Raw genomic sequence first — 24,617 nt, 5'->3', positions numbered from 1 at the left:
TGGAGAGTGGAGCAGTCGTTCAGCTGGGCTGTTTCCTGCTAATTAACGTCCTGGTTTTATTAGCTGCATCCTGGGGGATCTCCTCTGCCTCACAGCTGCACAGCAACGCACAAAATAAAACCACGTCAGTGCTATGGGCAGCGAGTGGCAAGGTGATAATAGAGCAGAAGCAGTCATGTTCGAGCGGCCTGAGCCTTCGCCCCCCCCCCCCACCCCCCATGATGAGATAATTACCGGCCCAGTGATCTCCAGTCGTCAAAGCCCTCAGCTCATCTCTAGCCTCCTGACTGGCATGAGAAGACCCACCCCTCACACACACGCAAAGAAACACACACAAATACATACACACACACAGACACGCACACGGACACAATGTAAGACACATGGCTTGATTAAAGGTTTATATATATATATATATACACACAATGCTCTTTCTGGGAGATTTATTGCACTAAAAGTATCAATGGGATTAATCACAGCTATGGTTATTTTAATCATCATAACAGAACATTTTAGACTCAGAATCTGGTGTTTCTAAATAAATACAGTACCAGTCAAAAGTTTACACATTTTCCCATTCAATTTAATTCAATAAAAAACTATATCGAGTAATCCTTATTATCCAGTGAACTAAGTAACTTCTTTTATGAGGTCAAATCTTGATCACAGAAATAGAAAGCAATCATATTCCTCTTCACTTCTCATATTAATAATGAACATCGAGGTAGGTACCCAGGGCCCCTGCTATCAGGGCGTTTAAAGAAGTAAACTTCCTGACCAGCTCAAGTTTCAACAAAAGTCAATTTTCAACAACTGAATCAAAATCCAATCCCCTGAATTTATAGCTGGGAACAGGTGAACAATGACACATGATTTCACATTGCAAAAGCATAGGTGTACATTTGATCATATGAAAACATATTTAAAAATCTCTGCCGCCCTGTTCAACGACACCATTTAGTCAACACATAAGTTTGACCTTAAAGTTTGACCAGTGATACAGAACTGTGTTGCGTTGTGATTCATGGATTATTCTGACATCGTTTTGTTCATCCTCTGGCAGCCATATTGTTCTTAATCTGAGAGTCTCCCTCGAAGGCCCCGTTGTCATAGGGATGCAGGTCCTGGTGCCTTGCAAGTTCCGGGGTCGACGTGTCTGTCAGCGGCACATTGTAGAGATGCTCTTCTCCTGACACCGTCACCACGGTGACATCTGGTGGAGAGTTGGGTGAACCGTCCTTCTTCTCCTCAGCATCCACGCCCAGAGCCTCCAGGATGTCACACTTGCACATGGGACAGGTCCTCTTCTCCAGCAGCCAGGGCTCGATGCACGCCTTGTGGTAGAAGTGTCCACAGGTGAGAACAGTCACGACCTCTCCTGGCTTGTAGGAGTCGATGCACACGGCGCAGGTGTGGGAGTCGGACCCGATCTCTTCGTCGTCTCGTTTCAACCTGCGCACTTCTAACCGACCAATGGCTTTCTTTGCCTCCGACTTGAGCCGTGACTCTGCACGCATTTGCGCCCGGAGGCTATGGAGGCGGTGGACAGAGACAAAGATAAAGTAGCCAATGGAAGCTGCCGTTACTACAAAGAATGAGATGGACAGGAAGTACAGCCAATAGGTGTCCATCCAGGGTCCAAGAGGGTTACCTAAATCGATAACCATCTTTACCTCAACGCTACTGTTCACAAGGTTGACTAAGTCCTTGCCCAGGAGGTTTCCAATCATGATGGCCACAATGCCTTGGGCTTCTTTGTGTTCCATTTTTCTGGTATTGTTTCCCGTGCCATCCAGGTTGTAGACCACAACACCGTCTGCCCCCTGGCGCTTGGCGGCATTGATCTTGTCACTGAAGCTACAGCTTCCTCTCTCAACCAGGGCAATCCAGGGCACGGAGTTGTTGGGGCTGTAGACGGGGTCACTTCCACAGCCAAAAGGGTCAGAGCTGGGCAAGACAACAATGCCTGAAGCCGGAAGCAGGGGAGAATTGCGACCGTACACCCCACACTGACACAAGAGGTTAACGGTCTGGTTGTCCATGCTGTACGAGTAGTTCACAAATGCCGTCCAGAACAAGATGGCCCCTGAGCACTGAAGAAGCGCCGACAACAACACCAGAGAGAAGAGATAAACCTCTGACTTCTTACCCATGATAGAGATCTTCAAAAGAACCACATACAAGTGGTGTTTTAGAGTTCCTTTGGGTGTTAGTCTTTCGTAAATTCCAGTTACTCGATTGATAGAAACACGGTGCTCAGAGCTGCCACTCTTTACCTGCTGTTGATGGTAATTAGATAGGAGTCTTTGGTAACATTACACTGGCTGTGCGTCAGCCACCAACCTCTTCTTATCTTACTGGACCTTGATCACTAGTTAAACCAACACTCCTACTGAAGGGCTTGGTGCTGGATTGTTACAAGTCCACACACACCATGCCTGTACTAAGTAGCAGTGCTGAGAAACAGCACCAAAAGAAAATCAGATAAGAGGCCGACACGATAAGGGTCCCAAGGGCAAGGTAACAAAGAACACCTGTTATGAAACTATTGGTTTTAGATCTGTCATGCTTCGGAAGGTTACGCCCAGTTTTCCAGTTTCTCCTTCTTCCTTATTTTCATTATTGTTAGTAATCAGCACATTGTTTGGTAGTCAGGATGATACGGCAGGTTTCAGCAAAGTAATGCTAAATTCTCACTCTTCCTGTTTTTTTACCCAAAGACATGGCTGGGGCAGCATGTTGCTTACACAAGCACACACTTCAGATAACTTATCTTGAGTCTGTGCTGCTGGAAAATCTTAACTGTGGTTTTGGATTACGTAAAAATAAAAAATAAAATTTAAAATGGAAATAACAAATAATGGGTTTAACAACTATTTTCTTATTTCAGTACCCAAAATAGTATACTTCTCAACAAAATGAGGTGGGCTTCTTTTTATTACAGTAAGACACAACATGCACCATGCAGAAGATCTTAATATTTACATATAAGAAGGACAATCTTTATCTAAAACTAGCCAACTTCCAAAGAATTTGTTGTTGACATGAAGTTGATCAATGCAGGAGCTATCTAACACGGAAACAGTTACACTGAAACACAATACGATGGAAAAACTAGTCCTGAAAATAATAAGATCAGGAGATTCACCTATTGATCAGTTTAGAGGAGTTACAGAAGTTTATTTGTTCAGATCCTTCCTTGACATGCCCATTTAGCAGTCTAACGTAAAACATCAGACCTCAGCTGCAATACATTTAGCTAAAGTCAATGCCTTTAAAAAAGTCCATGCCAAAAAATCCAGCATCTGGCAAAGATCAAAAATTTAAATAATCTTAATTTATGTAATACTGTTGCAAATGCTTTTCAATTAGGGAGTCAGGTGGCTGAGCGGTTAGGGAAGCGGGCTAGTAATCTGAAGGTTGCCAGTTCGATTCCCGGCCGTGCCAAATGACGTTGTGTCCTTGGGCAAGGCACTTCACCCTACTTGCCTCGGGGGAATGTCCCTGTACTTACTGTAAGTCGCTCTGGATAAGAGTGTCTGCTAAATGACTAAATTACAGTGAAGTTTCTATGTTGTGGACATCATAACCAGAGTTGTATAGTGCTGACTTCAGCTTCCAGACATGAGATGGGTACTCTCAATGCAACAGATAGGACAACAATTCATTTTACATAACCCCCAGTACATGTCATCTGACAAAATGTACACAATCTTGACAATGTTGTCCCTGATTCGTCCAGCAAGTCAGGCTTAAGGAAGTTATAATGAGTGTGCAATTAGCCTACATCTAAACAAATAACATTTAAAGTCAGACCATAATTGGAAGTCTAATTTGAATACACATATTTTGATATTGGGGTTGGCATTAGCTTACTAAAACAGTAAAATACACAGCAAATATCAATATTATAAGAACTTGTGATTGTGTTAAACTGCATATCGTTAAGACATACTTCTTGCCTAAGGTCAAAGAAGTCTGCTAAATGACAAAATGTAAGTAAACTTCTTTACAAATTCAAGTTGACAAAAGTCTGTTCTCAATAACTGAATCCAAATCCAACCCCTTGAATTTTGGATTGGTACAGTCCAGGAAGGACCTTTTTTTAACTGAGACATGATTTCACAGTGCAATAGCATAGTGTTCATTTGATCATAACAAAAGCTCTGACGCCCTGTTCAACCACACAATTTAGTCAACACACAAGTTTGACCTTAAACTACTGATACAGTGATACATACAGTGTTGTGTTGTGATTGGACAGAGTCCGCTGATTGTTTTGTTCATCCTCTGGCAGCCATATTGTTCATGATCTGAGATTCTCCCTCAAAGGCCACGTTGTCATAGTGATGCGGGTCCTGGTGCCTCTCAAGTTCCGGGGTCGACGTGTCTGTAAGCGGCTCTTCTCCTGACACCGTCACCACGGTGACATCTGGTGGAGAGTTGGGTGAACCGTCCTTCTCCTCAGCATCCACGCCCAGAGCCTTCAGGATGTCACACTTGCACATGGGACAGGTCCTCTTCTCCAGCAGCCAGGGCTCGATGCACGCCTTGTGGTAGAAGTGTCCACAGGTGAGAACAGTCACAACCTCTCCTGGCTTGTAGGAGTCGATGCACACGGCGCAGGTGTGGGAGTCGGACCCGATCTCTTCGTCGTCTCGTTTCAACGTGCGCACTTCTAACCGACCAATGGCTTTCTTTGCCTCAGACTTGAGCCGTGACTCTGTGTTTTGCTGCCCCCGGAGGATACGAAGTCTTTGGCCAGAGACAAAGATAAAGTAGCCAATGGAAGCTGCCAATACTACAAAGAATGAGATGGACAGGAAATACAACGTACAGGTGTCCAGAACCCAGAGTTTGTAAAGTTTACCGACCTCGATAACCATCGTTACCTCAACGCCACTCTGCACAAGGTTGACTAAGTCCATGCCCATAACGTTGCCAATCATGATGGCCACAATGCCTTGGGCTTCTTGGTGTGCCATGTCAATGTTTCCTGTAAGATCCAGGTTATAGATCACAACACCGTCTGCCCCCTGACGCTTGGCGGCATTGATCTTGTCACTGAAGCTACAGTTTCCTCTCTTGATCAGGGCAATCCAGGGCACAGAGTTGTTGGGGCTGTAGACGGGGTCACTTCCACAGCCAAGAGGGTCAGAGGCGGGCAGGACGACAATGCCTGAAGCCGCAAGCCGGGGAGAATCGCGACCGTACATGCCACACTCGCAAAGGTGATTGACGGTCTGGTTGCCCATGCTGTCCAGGTAGGAGACTTCGACATAGGCGGTCCAGAACATGATGACCCCTGAGCACCGAAGAAGCCCCGACAACAAGACCAGAGAGAAGAGATAAACCTCTGACTTATTATCCATGATAGAGATCTTCAAAAGAACAACATAAAAGTAGTGTTTTAAAGTTCCTTTGACTGTTAGTCTTTCGTAAATTTCAGTTGCTCTGTGGAAAGAAACACTGCCACTGCCACTCTGTACCTGCTGTTGATGGTAATCAGATAGGAGTCTTTGGTAACATTACACTGGCTGGTGAGTGTCTGTCACACCACCAACCTCTTCTTATCTTACTGAGTTTTCAACATTGTAATGGTAGATTCTCATTCTCTATGGTCTTTTACCCATAGATATGGTTGGAACAGCATTCAGCTTCTGTACACTGCACCAGATATATGGGCACTCACACAAACGTCAGAGAACTTATTTTGAGTATGATCTGCTACATCTTACCAGTGGTTTTGATTACGTAAAAAAAAAAAAAAGAAGACCATTTTAAAGAATGGATATAGCAAACCTTTATAACAAATATTTTCTTTTTTCAGTACCTATAAGATACCATACTTCTCAACAAAAAGAGGTGGGATTCTTTCTGTTCAGACACAACATGCGCCATGCAGATATCAGAAAGCTAGTGTTGATACACTCAATCTATTTTTAAAACATGCCAACTTCTAAAATAAATTGTTGTGGACATATAGTTGGCCGATGCAGGAGCTATCTATCACAGAAACAGTTATACTGAGACTCCACGAGATAGACCAATACTGGCACCTACTGGTCAGTTTAGAGGAGTTCCAGAAGTTTGTTTTGTTTATGCAGTCGTAGGCTACACGTGTGTTGGTAACAGAGCCAGTGACATTCTCCTAGCTGTCTTAACCATAACGAGCGATCTGGTCTAGCCAAGAATGTCATACCACAGCTGCAATATGTTTAGCTAGACTCAATCAAAGTCAATGCCTTTACAAAAGTCCATACAAAATATAGTATCCTGTTAAAAAAACGGCAATTCGGTTAATGCAACGGCAAAACGTTGAGGTGAAAACCAACAAATTCGGTGGTGTTTAAATGTCAATATTAAGTATTCAATTCCCTTTTAATTTCAAAACATTGTCACTGATTTGCTTCCATACAATTCATACTAAAGATCCAAAACGTCAATAATAGCCTATTAAGTTACGTGATACCAAATGCTTTGTATTTGATTATACATAGCAGTTTCTATGTTGTGGACTTCCAACTCACGGGGGCACCATAACCAAGGAATCTAGCCCACTGCTGACTTCAACTTCCAGACATGAGATGCCAACAATTATTTTTACATCACCCCCACGACATCATGTTACTTAAAAAACACAATCTTGATCCGTCCAGCGAGTCAGGCCCAAGGAAGTTATAATGAGTAGCCTATGCTTTTACAGTAGCCTACACTTAGCCTACACAAATGACATTTTAAGTCAGACCATAATTGTCTGTCTAATTTGAATACATATATGATGATATTGGGATTGGACTCAATAAAAAAGTCAAATAGAAAGCGACATAGGTTAGTTCAATTAGGTAGAACATGTGGCTGTGTTAAACTGCACTTTGTATTTATTGCCTTATAATCGCGAAATACATTTAAATTCATAGGCCTACCTTGTTTTCATCGCTGTTTAGGCTATTTGATTGCGGGCGGGCCTTCTGCTCATGCACAACCATTAGCAAACATGTCGCGCTGTTATGCTGTCGTTTCTCTGTCACCTAAAAGGTAGGCCAATTCCAAAGAGGGATTTCCATAGACATGCCCCAACATCCCGGCTCCACATACGTCACACACATTTGGGGTCTGAAAAATTGTAAAATAATGGAGTCCTATTAATAGCCTAGCCTGTATTAAAACTTGTACACAAGAGCCTGTATAAGTTATGTATTAAATTAAAATGTATACATTGACGATGTTCATGTTTAATACTGAAACGTTTCCATCAAATAGCCTTATCCCTCGGATGAATATGCTAGGCTGTAAAGATTCTAATATAATGTAGCAAATAGTCATTAACGTTTGTGTAGGCTAGCCTGTCAGAACAATAATAAACATATACCCCAAAAGTGTTTTCTTTCCATGTTTACTCCGAAATGCATTTATTGGGCCTACTTTTTCACAAACTAGTTGGATTAGCTCAATTTTCATTTAGATATGAGCACCCTAATAATCTGTGTTCACGACCCTTGTAATCTGGGTTGATTCATTCAAAACGAGTGTAATATTTCATTCAGAATGTTAATCTTCCAATCCTGTGACTCTCCTCTTACTGGGGGTTAGAACTCGTTACCTAATACACTTCGGGCTAAAATGAGCTCAACTGGAATAATTTCATCCCGTGATCTTCCATTCTGGGAAAGTCTTAAAAGATGCTTTCCTTCCCGATAGGGTTTCTTGCAATTTGTAGTCCCAGTGTAGTGTTAGATGCTGGGTTACAAGAATCTTAAACTCAAACTGAATGTTTAACTGGATTAGCAAAGGGCAGTCTCATGACTAACTAGCAGGACTAGTTTATAGCTTTCAACGGTTTCATATTACATTAAAATGTATAAAGTTGCAGATGTGCACAAGAAGACGAGAAGAGATTTCATACCTTATTTTCTAGGGCTAGTAATAGTTTTGTATTGCACAGTTCATTTTGTATCATTCACTGCAAAGACGGCTCACGACTCATATCCTTCGAGAGTGCGCAGGGCTGTGGGTAAGTGTATTTTACGTATCTTCTGGATATTTGATCAAGTGTGAATAATTAATGACATAAATCTCATCAAAGTGTGACAGTGTTTGCAATGGGATGATAACCCTAGTGGGATGACCAATTGAAAGAAATTGCCGTATAATTCTTCTTAAGAATAGAAACATTGTCCTTTCTGTTGCAACTCATAAACTCATTGTGTAGCAATAGTGTCTGCATATAATTTGTTGGCTATATCACTTGAACAAGTTGTTTTGCTGTAATTTCAGAGAATGACACTGAGTGCATCTTACCGCAGTCCTCAGAGTTTCCAGAAGGCTTTTTCACTCTGCAGGAAAGAAAGGATGGAGGGCTAATCATACATTTCATGATTATTTTCTACATGTTTTTGGCTGTTGCAATAGTGTGTGATGACTACTTTTTACCATCTCTGGAAGTCATAAGTGAACGTAAGTGACAAGCTGCATCTACTTGTTTGTGAGTGCATGTGTGTGTGTGTTTTTTGTGTATGCAGACCTGAATGTACATGAGCTTGATAGTCAGTATGGTTGTGCTTGTCTTGGCTAGGTCTGGGACTGTCTCAGGATGTAGCTGGAGCCACATTCATGGCTGCTGGGAGTTCTGCGCCTGAACTGGTCACAGCTTTTCTGGGTACATTTACATTTACATTTAGTAATATAGCAGATGCTCTTATCCAGAGCGACTTACAGTAAGTACAGGGACATTCCCCCAAGGCAAGTAGGGTGAAGAGCCTTGCCCAAGGACACAATGTCAGTTGGCATGACCGGGAATCGAACTGGAAACCTTCGGATTACTAGCCCGACTCCCTCACAGCTCAGCCAACTGACTCCCTGTATAATAGTCACATGATTCCACCTGGTTCCTACTGCAGGCATGGAAGATTACTTCCAGTGTAATTAAATGAGCAGTATGTTTGATTTTGCTCCTTAGGTGTTTTTGTGACGAAAGGAGACATTGGCGTGAGCACTATAGTAGGATCAGCAGTTTACAACCTCCTTGGAATCTGTGCCGCATGTGGACTCCTGACTTCAGTGGTACGCACACACACACAATGCAAAGATGTATTTGTGTACACCATGTTTTAATATGTTAACTATAACTTATAAAAGGGCTCATTTTATTTCAAAGGTGGGCCGCCTGACCTGTTGGCCCCTTTTCAGAGACTGCCTGGCATACGGCATTAGTGTTTCTGCAGTTATTGCCATCATTTCCGATAACAAAGTGTACTGGTGAGTGAGTGTGTATTTATGTTATGACCGTACTTCCTCAATCCATGGGTGGTAAAACTTTAAACCCACAGAAATGTAACATGTCACCTACATATTTCCAGACCACAGTACGCAGACTTTACAGTAGAATGCTGTTTATAGAAACTCACTGTAGGTTCTAAATTTCTGTTAAAACCCTTGTGTTATCTTCGGGTCATTCTGACCCATCAGTCATTGTGACCCACCGTTGTATTGCGACAACTTTACCACATACAAAAACAAAGTGAAGCATTTTCTTTTAACCGTTGGGCTGTCTCAGACCCCCCACATTGCAATGGTTAAAATAAAAAATAAAATATTTGTTTTTGTATTGGGTAAAATTGGGTAAACACAACGATAGTTCGTTATGAACCTTTGGGTCATGTGACCCGAAGGCAGCACAAGGGTTAAGACATTTCACAGATAGCCAACTACCACTTTCAGTATCTTTCATGAAATCCTGACAGTATTCTTACTGAATAATGCATGTATCGAAACCACAGTTAGTGGCATTGCATAAATATTTTAGAACCATCCATGGATGCCAACCTCCTCAAATTCTACCTAACCGTCAATGTTAGTTTTGAGGATGGTCGTGACTAGTGCTGTCTGGGCCCAGGTACGACGCGGCGTGCCTGCTGCTGGTCTACGGGGTGTACATTGTCGTGTTGTGTTTCGACCTGCGCATCAGTGAGTACGTCCTCAGGAAGTTCAGCCCCTGTTGCACCTGTCTGGGCAAGGGGCACGGCGAACGCAACGAGACCCAGCCTCTGATGGGCTGGAGCGATGACACCAGTCTGAGGGTGCACAGTCGCTCCAGAACCGACAGTGGGATCTTCCAGGATGACTCTGGCTACTCTAACCTGTCCCTCAGTCTGCATGGGCTCAACGAGATCCCTGAAGGTAGCTTCTGGAAAACACGTGACATACAACACTGAGGATGGCATATCGTCTTGGATTTGTTGCCTTTTAACGACACTTGACACTGCAATCTATCTTGTCTGTCTTTGTTTTCCCCAGTATCGAAGAGTGTGTTTGCCATGCCAGAGAACGATCTGAAGCGGATCCTTTGGGTTCTGTCTCTGCCAATCATCGTTTTGCTGTTCCTGACCATTCCAGATTGCCGGAAAAGGTTCTGGAAGAAATGGTTCATGATCACGTTCCTCATGTCTGCTGTCTGGATCTCAGCCTTCACATACGTACTTGTGTGGATGGTCACCATTGTTGGTAAATACAGAATTTTTCATGAAGCGTAGTTGCGCCACATGAGCTCCATAAAAAGTGATAATAGTCCTCTCCCCTTTCGGCGCCTCTACTTGTCACAGAATGTGACTATCGTCATTTAACAGCTCAACATAAATAGACAGTAATGAATGCGTGGACTAGTTTCCCTTTCAAGACACCAAAAAGCACTTGCAACGAACAATGGAACTTGCTGTGTTCATGCATACTGTATGTCATTAGGTTACATTTGAGACAACATGTTTCATACTCGTAGTGGAGTAGAATCACATGTCGGTCTGCTGGCCCATTCCTAGGATGCCAATGTCCTCAGGACTTAGTGGAGCTCCAGTGGATTGTGTGTTTAGGAGCAGGGCCCATACAGCCACGGAAGGATTAAAGCCTGCCTCAGAGGCCTCACGACCAGCATCATGTGAGCGAGGGGTGGACACAGCCCACAGGCACTGTTCCCCCATCAGCCTACCTTCCCCCAGTCTCCACTCTCACCACCAGGAGGGGAAAACATGAATCTGACCCCGGATCAGACTGCAGGGCCAAGCTCATCATGTGACGATAGTAGACCCGGTTGAGTATAATGGGATTATTATCCACTAGTCGTCAGGAAGGCTCACATGGGAGGGCAGAAGGAGAGCAGGCTCTCTGGGGGAGAGGCAGGTAGTACCAGTGCTGAACCCCAGTCTCATGAGGGCAGGCTCTCTGGAGGAGGGGGAGAGGCAGGTAGTACCAGTGCTGAACTCCAGTCTCATGAGAGCAGGCGGTCAATGAGGACATCTATGTTTCATAGTTGAAAACTATCGTCAAAAACAATGGTTCCTCACTGGTAGGTTAGAAGTGAAGCCCAGTGGTGTGTAATAGCGGAAATATACAGTGATCCAGATGTTTTGCCCATTCTAACATTAGCAGGAAAACAGAGGAAGATTTTAATTAAATGATGTCTCTACTCAAGTTTTGACTCTCCTAAATTATTTACAGTGCAGTGTATTTTGATAGTGGACTACCATGAAATTATTTGTCCCTCTGCCTTGTGTATCTGTGTGAGCAGGAGAGACCCTCGGAATCCCAGACACAGTAATGGGTCTGACTTTACTGGCAGCTGGAACCAGTATCCCCGACACTGTGGCTAGTGTAATGGTGGCCAGAGAAGGTAAGTTTAACAGCCATAATTTTATTTTTTACTTACATCATGAAAACATATTCTTTCCCAGTGTTATAATTAATCTAAAATCAAAACAGTGGCCAGAGAAAGCCTCATTATTGTGACTCATTTGACTAAGAGGGGTCAATGGGAACATTCAGACAGGCCCTGTACCACCTAGTCAGGTTGTGTGTTTTTATGGTGGAAACTGGGAGTCAGGTGGCTGAGCGGTTAGAGAATCGGGCTAGTAATCAAAAGGTCACTGGTTTGATTCCCGGCCGTGCCAATTGACGTTGTGTCCTTGGGCAAGGCACTTCACCCTACTTGCCTCGGGGGGAATGTCCCTGTATTTACTGTAAGTCGCTCTGGATAAGAGCGTCTGCTAAATGACTAAATGTAACTGGCTGACCAACACATCTGAGGCAACTTGGTGTGTTCACCCTTGTGCTGCCTTCGGGTCACATGACCCAAAGGTTCGTAACGAACCATCGTTGTGTTTACCCAATACAAAAACAAATAAAAATAATTTTATTTTAACCTTTGCAATGTGGGGGGGTCTGAGACAGCCCAAGATTAAAAGAAAATGCTTCACTTTGTTTTTGTATTCGGTAAAGTTGTCGCAATACGACGGTGGGTCACAATGACTGAAGGGTCACAATGACCCGAAGATAACAAGGGTTAAGGTCCTCTTTAGTTGGACACTGTCCTTCCCCCCCAGCTAAACGTGTCGTCCTGTGTTCCTCAGGGAAGGCAGACATGGCCATGTCCAACATTGTGGGCTCCAACGTTTTTGACATGCTGTGTCTGGGCCTGCCCTGGTTCATCAAGACCGTGTTTGTGGACACGGAGAATCCGGTGGAGGTCAACAGCACGGGCCTGGTGTTCATCTCCGCCACGCTCCTCATCTCCATAGTCTTCCTCTTCGTGGCCATTCACGTCAACGGCTGGAAGCTGGACTGGAAGCTGGGACTGATCTCTCTCTTCTGCTACATCGTCTTTGCCACGCTCGCCATCCTGTACGAACTGGGAATTATCGGGAATAACCCTGTCAGACTGTGCAGTGACTGACAGCACCGTATGGGAACAGGACTCAAGTTGGTACTATTACTCTATAAAACCAGCCCCAGGACGGCACTTGTCAATTCCTGTGATCCACAAGATCCTATTCTCAACCAATTGGACGCTTCTTGGAATAAAAGGAATGGAATAATACAAGACAAGGATCCAGTAGAATATTAGAAGTTTTCCTCAGTCCCATCTACTGACATAAGAAAATAAAAGTGTCTATTTTAGGACATGACTCATGGCCTTATCTTGTCTTGACTACAACAGAGACAGGGGATAATTGGGTAGGTGGTGCTGATAAGCGTTTATGAGCACATTGTGTGGCCCAAGATGAAAATAAGCCATAAATAGAATTATCCCAAAAGTTTCCACTTGTTTTTACAGCGCTACAGATATTTCCAAAGACAGTTCTCATCAGCAAGGTTTCAGGTAGCTACTAGAGCCCGTCTGTACAGCACGAGTTTGAGACCACTGGTGGACTTTTGTAAACTGGTGCAGTGGCCTATGAGATTTCAGCTCCATTTGTACCAAATAAATGTGCCATTTGAGGGCTGACAAATGTACAAAAAAGTGACAGTATTCGTTCGTTAATAAAACCACCATCACAAAAATGTAAAAATTAAAAAGTTTATTCATTAAAATAAACTAACCCACAAATGAAAAAAGGGGTAAAAAAAAAAAGTTATGGCATACAAACAACATTGCATATCCAGTTGCAAAACGGTGGAAACAGTTGAGATATGGAAAATGTGTGTTTTTAAAACAAAACAAAAGCGCAATGGCGATACGGTTTACAGTGGGTGTGGGAGTACAGGTCTACTATTACGGGGGTTTACTAAGCGTTGCGGTCTATACGAACATCCACCTCCCGCCCATTGATCTTGGTTCCATTCATCATCCTGCAAGCCTGCTCGGCGCTCTCTGGAGAGTCGAACCTCACCGTCCCACAACCCTTCGATTTCCCGTTCTCCATCTTGATCTCTGCGAACATCACCTGACCTGCAGGACACAGCAGGACACACCTGAGATTGTGTGTGTGTGTGTGTGAGTGTGTCATACCCAATCCTGCTACACAAATGGCAGAGATGCATGTGGGTGTCAGATGGCTGAGCGGTTAGGGAATCGGGCTCCCAATCAGAAGGTTGCCGGTTCAATTCCCAGCTGTGCAAAAACACGTTGTGTCCCTGGGCAAGGCACTTCACCCTACTTGCCTCAGGTGAATGTCCCTATAATTAAAGTCGCTGTGGATAAGAGCGTCTACTAAATGTAATGTAAATCTCCATGGTATAAATCAGTCCAAGAAACAGGAAGTAAACAGGAATCCTACCACAGTGACCAAACTTCTCCTTCAGCTTCTGCCAAGTCAGATCATATGACAGCTGCAAAGCACAACACGCAAGACATTAGGGCAAAGTAGGTACAATAACATCCTAATCAAATCTTTTGTTGTGTACTCACATTTCGTACAAAGATCTGGCATCCCCCTTTGGCTCCAGAGCCTCTGTCAGACATGCCTCCGCCCATGTGCCCAGCTCCTCCACCACCTCCTCCCCCATAGCCTCCGAACCCACGGCTCATGTCCATCCCTCCACCCATTCGGTCAAAGCTGGAGCCCATGCGGTCCATCGACAGGCTGCCCATTCCTCCACCTGTGGAGCACAAACACCTTAAATTAGCAGTCTGAAAGCTGGCCCCTGACTCATCACCAGCACTTGGATACACACTTGAGTATTAATAAAACAAGCACAGCCATGAGGGGGATATGGATGAAATGATTGTTAGTGTACCTAATCCAGACCCCATGGGGCCCATGCCAGCATTGCCCATGCCTCCAAAACCACCTCCTCCTGAAGGAGAGAAGACACACCAATCATACACACACACACACACACACACACACACACAGACAGATGACTAAACAAAACCCACATCACACTAACACTCCAAGACCATTCAGGCACAATAAAAATTGAGTCAAATCCCATCTTCAGAACCCAAACATCAGAGCTGCACCATGCGCTGGGCTCAGGGGGGAAGGTCCTGGCCATGCGCTGGGCTCAGGGGGGGGGAGGTCCTGGCCATGCGCTGGGCTCAGGGGGGGGGGGGAGGTCCTGGCCATGCGCTGGGCTCAGGGGGGGAGGTCCTGGCCATGCGCTGGGCTCAGGGGGGGGGGGGGGAGGTCCTGGCCATGCGCTGGGCTCAGGGGGGGGGGGGAGGTCCTGGCCATGCGCTGGGCTCAGGGGGGGGGGGGGGGGAGGTCCTGGCCATGCGCTGGGCTCAGGGGGGGAGGTCCTGGCCATGCGCTGGGCTCAGGGGGGGGGGGGGAGGTCCTGGCCATGCGCTGGGCTCAGGGGGGGGGGGAGGTCCTGGCCATGCGCTGGGCTCAGGGGGGGGGGGGAGGTCCTGGCCATGCGCTGGGCTCAGGGGGGAGGTCCTGGCCATGCGCTGGGCCCAGGGGGGAGGTCCTGGCCATGCGCTGGGCTCAGGGGGGAGGTCCTGGCCATGCGCTGGGCTCAGGGGGGAGGTCCTGGCCATGCGCTGGGCTCAGGGGGGAGGTCCTGGCCATGCGCTGGGCTCAGGGGGGAGGTCCTGGCCATGCGCTGGGCTCAGGGGGGAGGTCCTGGCCATGCGCTGGGCTCAGGGGGGGGGGGGAGGTCCTGGCCATCCGCTGGACTCAGGGGGGAGGTCCTGGCCATCCGCTGGACTCAGGGGGGAGGTCCTGGCCATGCGCTGGGCTCAGGGGGGAGGTCCTGGCCATGCGCTGGGCTCAGGGGGGAGGTCCTGGCCATGCGCTGGGCTCAGGGGGGGGGGGGGAGGTCCTGGCCATCCGCTGGACTCAGGGGGGAGGTCCTGGCCATGCGCTGGGCTCAGGGGGGAGGTCCTGGCCATCCGCTGGACTCAGGGGGGAGGTCCTGGCCATGCGCTGGGCTCAGGGGGGGGGGGAGGTCCTGGCCATGCGCTGGGCTCAGGGGGGAGGTCCTGGCCATGCGCTGGGCTCAGGGGGGAGGTACTGGTAATGCTGAAGGTCTCTGAATGGATATGGAGTGGCGACAAGTGGCATGCCCAGGCGTGTCCGTGAATCACTCACCCATTCCCCCGAACGAATCCCCGAACCCTCGGCTCATGGACATGTCGCTGCGGCCGAAGTCCCTGTCCATCCCTCCGATCCCCGAGCGGAACATGTCTGTCGGGGAGAGGGTCACCATGAAATACACCAGGCTGCCTATCAACCCAGAAAGCCCCTGTCTAGACGCCTGAGTACCAAGCTGTGTGTGTGTGTGTGCCAGCTGGCATGGGGCTGCAGCTTACCTCCCATCCTGCCCATGGGCGCCATGTCTCTGCCACCGAAGCCGCCCATGTTGCCCATGCTGTCCATACCGCCGAATCCCCCGCCCCCGCCCCCACCCATGCCTGGCACAAGGAAGGGATCAGATTGTTTACTAGCTATCCCACAGTGAGTTTTTATTGCAGGACAGTTGAGTAAAAAGCTTACCTCCTCCTCCTCCTCCTAGTCTGTTCATTCCTCCATACCCAGGTCCATCCATACCTAGGGTAAGGACAGCAGAGAACACATATTGCTCATTTAGGCCTTTTAGATGGTAGTGAATGAACATTAGAGCTGGTGAGTGATTGTCATTTCTCAGAATGGATAATCTGTCAAACATAGCTTCTGGGAAACAGCCATGGTGTGTGGATTTTTAACTGCCCCTTCAAACAGATCAATGGCTATCTTATCAGGCAGACCCACATTCAGACTGCAACAGGTCAGAGTTAACCAGGTCAGAATACCTAAATCGAGACTCTGGTGACAGTAGTGGTTTAAACAGTAACTGAGAGTTGCAGATTGAGATAATCAATGGTTAGTACGGATATCTTACCAAACCAAAATTAACCCTTTATATATTTATATTGTCCTAAACTGATTATTGTACAATAAGGCAACACAGTGCATTGTCTGTTCCCCAATCATTTGCCTCGACAGTAAAGTTGAATTCTAACAGCGTTCCATGTCAGGTTCCTGGTTGTTGAGCAGACAGAGAGAGAGAGAGGGAGAGAGAGGCCTCCACTGACCTCCAGTCCCCATGGAACCCATGGCCGCTCCTCCACTCAGACGGTTAGCGTTGATTGGCTGCCCCCCTGGCCCCAGACCCATACCGATGCCTCCAAGACCCCCTTCAGACACCAGAGAGAGAGAGAGAGAGAGAGAGAGCAAGAGACAGAGAGCGAGCGAGAGACGGAGAGCGAGCGAGAGACGGAGAGAGAGACAGAGAGAGGATACCGTGAGCTTGCACCAATCAGCATACATTAGATAAATGGCGTACAGAAATCTTGCCATTGGTAGCCTGCAGTCCATTAAACTATAATCTGGGTTCCCACACCTCCTTAAAACTGCAGATTCAAGGAGTTTCCAGGGCCAATTCCCTCACATTAAAGGACTCAACACGGCAGAGTTTGCGACACGGATCAAGGTTAATCACTGTTACCACATTGAGAATTTTATAATGAGAACTAGCAGGCTTTACAGAAGCTCACAGACAACAATAAAACTGAGGCGTGAACACTTCTCAATTGTGCTGTTACTATGACGACAGACTGCATGGTGTCTTGGCTTCTCTAACAGCACATCAAAAAAAAAAAAAAAAAAAAATAATAATAATAATATATATATATATATTCAAGCCCTTTCAATGACGTGTCAATTTACAAAAACAGGCAAGGCCTTGATGTAAAAAAAAAAAAAAATACAAAAAACAAGAATTTCAAAGACCCTTGGGATCCCTGTTCACCTGCAGTTAAACGCTCCCTTTGGGGGCATGGAGTTTGTACTTACTCGGCAACTGAGGCGCTTTCTCAACTGGACGGAAATCATCCGGAGGGAGGGACTTGTCATCCTGACAGGAAGTGCACAAGGAACAAAACATCAAACAGTTAGTTTGAACATATCACAGTTCACAGAGCAAGAAAAAAACCTAAACCAAAAATACTTACAATTTTGACATGCATTTGTCTGTCGAACAACATCTGCCCGTTAAACATGGCTAAGTGGGTCCGTCAAGGAGGAAAGCTGCTGTATATAAACAATATATACACTGTATGCACAAAAGTCTCAGTTCAGGCATGACCTTTGTGTGTTGAGTGTGTGCAGGGAGGGAGTCAGTTGGCTGAGCGGTGAGGGAGTCGGGCTAGTAATCCGAAGGTTGCCAGTTCGATTCCCGGTCATGCCAACTGACGTTGTGTCCTTGGGCAAGGCACTTCACCCTTACTTGCCTCGGGGGAATGTCCCTGTACTTACTGTAAGTCGCTCTGGATAAGAGCATCTGCTATATTACTAAATGTAAATGTAAATGTACCCAGAAAAGCTGTGACCAGTTCAGGCGCAGAGCTCCCAGCAGCCATGAATGTGGCTCCAGCTACATCCTGAGACAGTCCCAGACCTAGCCAAGTCGCTCTGGATAAGAGCGTCTGCTAAATGACTAAATGTAAATGTGTTTAGGGTAGTGAAGGATACAGATGGCTTGCACAGCCTCCAGGGGCTGCTCAAAGGTGACTGTCCCCATCCCTCTGCTCTTGCCATCCTTGTCCTCTTTTACGTCAGCTCTCTTCACCGTCCCCGCCATGGCAAACACCTCCTTCAGCTTCTTCCAGCCCACCTTGAAGTCCAGCTGGCAGGGAGAGTCAAGGCATCAACACACACAGTGTCTCCACACATCAGTTGAGCGTTCAGATTAGTTGAGATGTGGAATGTGAATGCTCACGTTGGCCACAAACACTGTGGTGCCCAGTCTTCCGGCATGTAGTAGATTGATGACTTCAGGGGGGATGTTGGGGTTGTTGGCTATGGAAGGAGGCAGGTTGACCCCCCCTGGTCCTCCGTCCTGCCCCCGGGCCCCTGGGTACATGCCCCCGGTGCGCTGCAGCACGCGGCGTGCATGCTCCCCATCGGGGTCCTACCACAGACAACCAACAGGCTCACAACCACAGCATTTAAGTTGACAGTTTGGTTTTGAACCAAGCCTTTTTACAGCTTTTCTCACCTCCTTGATGTTGAGGGGCCTTCCATTCAGATCATGCTTGTTCATGACTTCAATGGCCTTCTTGACAAACTCCTCATCTTTAAACTCCACAACACTGAGAACAGGGGCAGGGTAAATATTCAGTGACAGCATTCTGTTGGTGTAAATTAGAAACTAAAAGTAGTTTAGATTACAAAATAACTTCTTACCCACAACCCTAAAGATTCACCAGCAACAGGTCCAGAGTAAAATATCCACAATAGAGGAAATAACATTGAGATAAATTAATATTTCAGTACATTTCCATTCTTACACATCTGCCCACCTGGGAATTCAGAATCTGTTACATTTACATTGTTTGAATCTTGGCCAATTAACCATGAATCAGCTATTTGAAATCAAAATGGAATCATAACATATTTGGGATCTGACCAAGGTTATATCAACCTTGTTTTAAATGAGTTTTGGTTCTGTAACCATCTTATGTTTTAAAATGTAAATTGAAAAGAAAATAATACTGAGAAGAAAAATAAATGTCAACATTTATGTTGGAACTTTTTCAAGTTTTAGATTTGGCATCATATATATTGGATTCACAAGTACATTGAAGTGTGGATTATACCATCTGGAGAAAGAAGCAAGTTAGGGTATTATTGGTTTTAAAAATACTTCTACAATATTTTAAATAAAAATCAGTATTTTGTTCCTTTGAAGAGAGAATTGTGTCATTGTAACAATAGGGATGTCAGATTTAGAGACAAAAGGTCAATGTCAATCAGTGGCAAATAACAAAATCCACATTTACACTAAAATGGTCAAACAGCCAAACTTAGAAACCAGTTGAAAACTACAACAACATAACCAAAAGTGTGCGGTCAAATAAGTTAGTTTTCCAAAATCAACAAGTCATCCCCTTGCTAATTAATATCAATCTACAGCCACCTCTATCAGGCTCTAACCACAACCCATCTCCAGTTCAGTAACACAGGTAGCATAGAAGCGACCCTGAGGATCGTTACCTCGATAAGTAAGAGACTGCAGAGGGCATTTAAAACCTTGTGCAGTTGTCCACATCACTTACCCTTGACTTTCCTTCCGCATCCTTAAAGAGCTCCACGTATGTAACCTCACCAACTACATGAGACATACAAAGGAAAAATACCAAGAGAACAAGGCATTTAAAATCACCAGTCGTCACATCACCGTTGGCCTTGGCTACGCCGCTACAGATGAAGAAGTCCAATTATTGATCAACAGTCTGCCCAGACAACATCCCACCAACAACACCATCACTTTCTGGGCAGTTACTGAGACAACCATTGACCAAGGCCAAAGAGAAAAACAGCTACGTTCAACCTGGGAAATTCAAAAGACTTCAATGATCAGGTCAGTGTAAGTCAACAAGATCCCAATCATGACAATTCAACATTTGAAGATGTCGTCTCACCAATCAATAGTCTCGTGAGTAGCTTGAACCAAATCATTCAAAAAGGAAGTGCATAAGACAATGTTTTCATTCATACAATCATGTGTCACCTTGCAACAGATGCAACAGAATCAGATTCAACAAGTCAAAACAACTACTCAACTGAGGTTACATTTTGGAGCTGTCAATACCATTAACCTAATAAGCATTACAACTAATAAAATCTTTACCCATCTCACAATTTTGAAGACTCATCAGTCCAAACTAAATTAACATCAACCCATAACAAACATTGTAATGAATCCAAATGTCTCACTGTTCTGCTTGACACCAACATCAGCACTAAGTATCTCCAAAGGCAGTTGAGAAGCAGAATTACTTAGAACTGATCTGGTAAAGAAGGGATAGATAAGAGTTCCCATTCTGCTGGAGGGAGTGAGAGGGGGGGGATCTAAACCTCTAGCAAAATTACCTTTCTCTCGCATTAAGTCTTTAATAGCCTGCCACTTCATATCATAGGGGATATTGCTAATGAACACCCGGTTTCTCTGAGTGCCTTTCTTGTCAGCTCCACCACCATGTTTGTCTTTGTAGGGATGAAAACGATTTCCTCTCCTGTTCCCAGAGGGCTTCTCTTTTAGCTCAGACTTCTCTTGGGGCGTTTCGGGTGCTTCGGCTTCTTCGGATTCTCTAGAAAGCAATTAACAATCTTGTCAACACAAAAAAAACGAGTAATGACTACGTCCACTAGTTTTCTAGTAGTGTTGTGTACATAGCAGGTTTGAAACGGCCTTGCTAGCTGTACAAATCTAGCAAGCCTTCATGAAGACACAATGTTGCTAGTGGCTCAATGAGTACGTGCTCAATTAAATTAATACACGATCCAATGCATTGTTGTGTACAGCAAATTAGTGGCTGGTGGGTTCAAAAACAGTAAATTTAGCTTGCTAGGTACCGTAGGGTAGCATGCTAGCTAATTAACGTCGACATAGCAAGACATTTAGCTAACGTTCGCTAGCGAAAATAAACAAGTGCACATACGGGAGCAATACCAGAACACTGTAAACTGCAAATAGAAGTAGTCTAACCGAGCAATTTTGTAGCACGGTAGTATTTTATTGGTTGGCTAGCTAGCTCTGGGTTAAATTGGAGGTAAAAAAAAAAAAAAACTACAAGTGTCCATTTTAGCCTGCGACTGCGGAACGGATTGGCAATGATGCACACAGAACAATGAAACATTTTAATTACGTTTTTACGCCATTGGTGCTATCTTCACAAAGCTCTTCGGTTTCAGCTTCAACTGGTGCAGCGATTTCCTCTGGTTTATCTTCGGTCTCCGGAATAATATCAGCCATAATCGGTTTGTTGTAAACCAGTTAGCTAGTCAAAGAAAAAATTCGGATTCCCCCGGCCTTTTCACTGCGCAGTATATTCTGCTACAGCCTTCCCGCGTGCTTGGAGTAGCTCACGCGAGAACTGGTGTTGGGTAGATAAAGTGATGGTCAGTCTTGTCCAGATTCTAAAATCACGATTAACTTACAAAAAGCTAATGGTCGGTACGATCCCCTCATTTAATAACAAACGGACAAACCGTCAATGTTCATTGTTCAAGTGTCACTGTCATCAACACTTTGTGCCTTGAGTCGTTGCTCTGCCTCAGTAAATCAGGGACTATATTCATGTTTATTTAGAATGATCTCTTGTACAATAATTTCTTATAGATTTGTCTTAAAATTTAAGGTACATTTAGCAGAAAATGTTATTCAAAGTGACGTTTGTACAAATAGTGTATATTGAGTATACAGCAGATCAGAAGGATTAGTTACAGCAGCCTACAGTATTACTAATATTAGTTACAGTATTTAGGTTCGAGTCAACCAATCAAAACTCAAAGTCATAATGAAAAACAAAACAGATCACTTATATATATCATCCATAACACCGAAGCTAAGATGTCTCACCATGGCTCAAGTAGTAAAATCAACAGGCTAAGTCACTATGCACCTTATTTTTCTCTGAGTCAATAACTATTTCTTCAGCCCTCTCTTTAATGGCTCCCTGGGAACCAGTCCAGATAGAATATTATTAGATTTATCACAAAACACATCAGGGTGTCTTAGTATAAAGTTCAAGATATTGCTGTTCTCAAGGGAACCGAAAGCTTTAGCTAAATTAGTTCTCAAAGATGAGGAAGAGAAAGAGAAGATGGAGAGAGGCTGCACCTATTTAACTTGAACAGTGTATTATACCCATTTGATCTAACTACTGTGTTCCCATTGATTACCCAAATTATAATATTAATGTTATTATAATGCATTGTTTCCTCTGGGTGTGTGTGGGTTGGGTGTGGGGGGGATGAGTGTGCATTCTGTTGAACTTCTTAGAAAGTGTACAAAAGGATTAAAATGATTAGATGGAATAATTGTTTCGCAATTCTCAGTGTTATTGTTTAACATCTGATCTATTGCCAAGTCTACCTCATCACCCTGCTGCCTGCTGTGGATTCGAAGGCATTTAGTTATCTGGAACAAAAACCGCAGACAGAGAGCCATAACCTGGGGCGGACTGGCATACTAAAGTCTGATGGAAGTCTGTGGAAAGACACATCAGATAAATAATAATAAAAAGTCTGCTGTTTTCTTTGTCAGAGCAAATAACGTTTAAGTAAATTATTATTCATTTGAACACACATGGCCGAAACACTTAAATTGTCACTGTGTTACAAAAAAGGTTGTATTGTTTCCAGCAACAATAACAAATTGAGGGAAATTAAGGTGCTTTAATACGTTGAAATTAAATAGTATTAACACACATTTACAGATTAATAAACCAGCTAATTACATTTTTGTGATTTTTTTTTTACAGTGATGAAATTATAATATGCAATTGAACTGCAACCTTGCAGCCTGCAACCTTTCAGTATAATGCAGTGGCAATGCAATTGATTTGCAGACTGTCCACCGGCCGTGAAGCTTTCTTTAGTTTACCACACAAGGGTCAAGGTTCATCAGCACGTCCAGGCAGAGAGCAGTGACGAGGCTCTAAATAGAGGGGCTAATTGAATTTGAACAGAACCATCAGCACCAATTAGAAGACAGAGCTGAGTGGATGCTGCTTCAGTGAAACAAGATGCCTACGAGACACTTCCTTCCCAGGATCAACAAGTCAGCATTCTTCTTCCTGGAAAAGACATAGTATTTCTATCACATTTTAGCTAGAGTCATTATCCGAAAAGCCGAATAAACAAGATTAGGGGGAGGTAGAGGATTATAACGAGAAGGAAGAGGATGGTTGTTGCTGTGCACTGTTGCCCTCTAGCTCCTCCTGTGGTTGAGAGGAACGTTGTGAATGACTGAAAAGGCAGCCTAACAAGTGGTTGCCATGCAGCGGGAGCCAGCGTGCGTGCCGTTTGGATGGAGAGACCGAGAGGAATAATGATGATAAAGAGGAGGCAACAAGCGAGGTAGCATGTAAAGAGAACAAGTGGCACCCTGGCTCCCACATGTTTTCTATCTCTCTCATCTTTCCATCTCCCTCCACTTCTCTCTCTCTTCTATTTTTTGCCTTTGGATCTGTGCTTGGTCTCCTGTCTCCTATAGGAGGGCTATGGACAGCCGATGAGTTTTGCATTCTCCTGTCGAGAGCAGCAACAGGTTAATGAGGGTGTTACCAGAATGATGGTGAGCTGCCTGCTCTTGCCTCTCGCACCATCTTTGTAGCACATATCAACACAGCCTGTCTGCTTCTCTCTCTCTCTCTCTCTCTTGCTCTTTCTACCTCTCTCTACCTCTCTGTCTCTCTCTCTCTGTCTCTCTCTCTCCCGCTCTCTCGCTCATGCGTGTGCCTCGCTCTCTCTGAACCTTACCTCTCTCTCTCTTTCACTCTCCCCTCTCCACAGACGTACCTCCCCTCTCTCTTCTCTCCTGCCCCCCTCATTCTGTTTCCAGCCACCTGCTGCTTGCTGAGACAGAGGGTTTGGGAGGGCTGGAAGATCATCCGGTTGCTGTAACAACATCACTTCTGTTCTCATGTTCCGTCAATCTTCATCGACTTCTCGCCTGACGGGATTACGGAATTATACACTCTGACAGCCTTTCGCTCCTAAGCAACAGGTAGAGGGGCTGTCTGCATGCCCTGTTATTTGCATCTGCATGTTTTCCTGCTTTTCTGAAGCATGACTGAACGCAACACAGCCTCTGATTTGTATGGTTTGTACATTATTGTGGCACAGAGACGCTGATTTGCCCGTGTGTCAGTGTTCAGTGTCTGTCGACATTGAGGAATGCACACAAAGAGAGAGAATCTGACGGTTTCGAGAGGTATTCAATGCTGCACGTTTATCCACAACTTACTGGGGTACTTCATCTACGCTATGTTACATGGTCATCCCATCATATGTGTCACTCTCTGTTACAACTCTGTGAATGAAAATCACGACCATCTCACATGCAATTGACAG

At 44.9% G+C, this 24,617-nt stretch overlaps 4 protein-coding genes across 4 annotated transcripts; 1 reads left to right on the top strand and 3 right to left on the bottom strand.

Annotated features, from left to right (window-relative positions):
- Positions 1-393: 393 nt before the first annotated feature.
- LOC136955374 (E3 ubiquitin-protein ligase RNF128-like) lies at positions 394-2,604 on the bottom strand. Its single transcript, XM_067249063.1, has one exon. The coding sequence runs from the start codon at positions 2,151-2,153 to the stop codon at positions 1,050-1,052; it is 1,104 nt and encodes a 367-aa protein (XP_067105164.1). The 5' UTR covers positions 2,154-2,604; the 3' UTR covers positions 394-1,049.
- Positions 2,605-4,037: 1,433 nt separating this feature from the next.
- LOC136955563 (E3 ubiquitin-protein ligase RNF128-like) lies at positions 4,038-5,372 on the bottom strand. Its single transcript, XM_067249278.1, has one exon. The coding sequence runs from the start codon at positions 5,370-5,372 to the stop codon at positions 4,284-4,286; it is 1,089 nt and encodes a 362-aa protein (XP_067105379.1). The 3' UTR covers positions 4,038-4,283.
- Positions 5,373-7,857: 2,485 nt separating this feature from the next.
- On the top strand, positions 7,858-12,896 carry slc24a5 (solute carrier family 24 member 5). The gene is made up of 9 exons (XM_067248610.1): positions 7,858-8,014; positions 8,278-8,457; positions 8,576-8,659; positions 8,960-9,063; positions 9,158-9,258; positions 9,896-10,179; positions 10,297-10,503; positions 11,561-11,662; positions 12,399-12,896. Exons 1-9 carry the CDS (start codon positions 7,858-7,860, stop codon positions 12,719-12,721), a joined length of 1,542 nt encoding a protein of 513 aa, XP_067104711.1. The 3' UTR covers positions 12,722-12,896.
- A 435-nt stretch (positions 12,897-13,331) lies between these two features.
- myef2 (myelin expression factor 2) lies at positions 13,332-21,572 on the bottom strand. Its single transcript, XM_067248809.1, has 17 exons — positions 21,407-21,572; positions 20,631-20,848; positions 19,814-19,866; positions 18,942-18,949; positions 18,754-18,847; positions 18,475-18,666; positions 18,228-18,381; positions 17,708-17,757; positions 17,550-17,610; positions 16,790-16,891; positions 16,212-16,265; positions 16,028-16,129; positions 15,807-15,902; positions 14,506-14,565; positions 14,177-14,367; positions 14,046-14,097; positions 13,332-13,717 (listed from the first exon to the last, which is right to left on the bottom strand). The coding sequence occupies exons 1-17, from the start codon at positions 21,511-21,513 to the stop codon at positions 13,554-13,556; spliced, it is 1,758 nt and encodes a 585-aa protein (XP_067104910.1). The 5' UTR covers positions 21,514-21,572; the 3' UTR covers positions 13,332-13,553.
- Between the last annotated feature and the right edge of the window lie 3,045 nt (positions 21,573-24,617).

Source organism: Osmerus mordax, chromosome 13, assembly GCF_038355195.1.
Source record: "Osmerus mordax isolate fOsmMor3 chromosome 13, fOsmMor3.pri, whole genome shotgun sequence".
Taxonomy (NCBI): domain Eukaryota; kingdom Metazoa; phylum Chordata; class Actinopteri; order Osmeriformes; family Osmeridae; genus Osmerus; species Osmerus mordax.
The sequence above is the reverse complement of the archived record's forward strand: the minus strand, read 5'-3'. Positions and strand labels throughout refer to the sequence as shown.

Coding starts and splice junctions, on each gene's coding strand:
- LOC136955374 (XM_067249063.1), bottom strand. CDS start 2,153: ATGGGTAAGAAGTCAGAGGTTTATCTCTTCTCTCTGGTGTTGTTGTCG.
- LOC136955563 (XM_067249278.1), bottom strand. CDS start 5,372: ATGGATAATAAGTCAGAGGTTTATCTCTTCTCTCTGGTCTTGTTGTCG.
- myef2 (XM_067248809.1), bottom strand. CDS start 21,513: ATGGCTGATATTATTCCGGAGACCGAAGATAAACCAGAGGAAATCGCT. Junction 16,892..17,549: donor GAAAGCGCCTCAGTTGCCGA/GTAAGTACAAAC, acceptor TGGTGTCTGAAG/GGGGTCTTGGAGGCATCGGT. Junction 14,566..15,806: donor GGATTCGTTCGGGGGAATGG/GTGAGTGATTCA, acceptor TCTCTCCTTCAG/GAGGAGGTGGTTTTGGAGGC.
- slc24a5 (XM_067248610.1), top strand. CDS start 7,858: ATGTATAAAGTTGCAGATGTGCACAAGAAGACGAGAAGAGATTTCATA. Junction 9,064..9,157: donor GTGGACTCCTGACTTCAGTG/GTACGCACACAC, acceptor TTTATTTCAAAG/GTGGGCCGCCTGACCTGTTG. Junction 9,259..9,895: donor TCCGATAACAAAGTGTACTG/GTGAGTGAGTGT, acceptor GTCTGGGCCCAG/GTACGACGCGGCGTGCCTGC.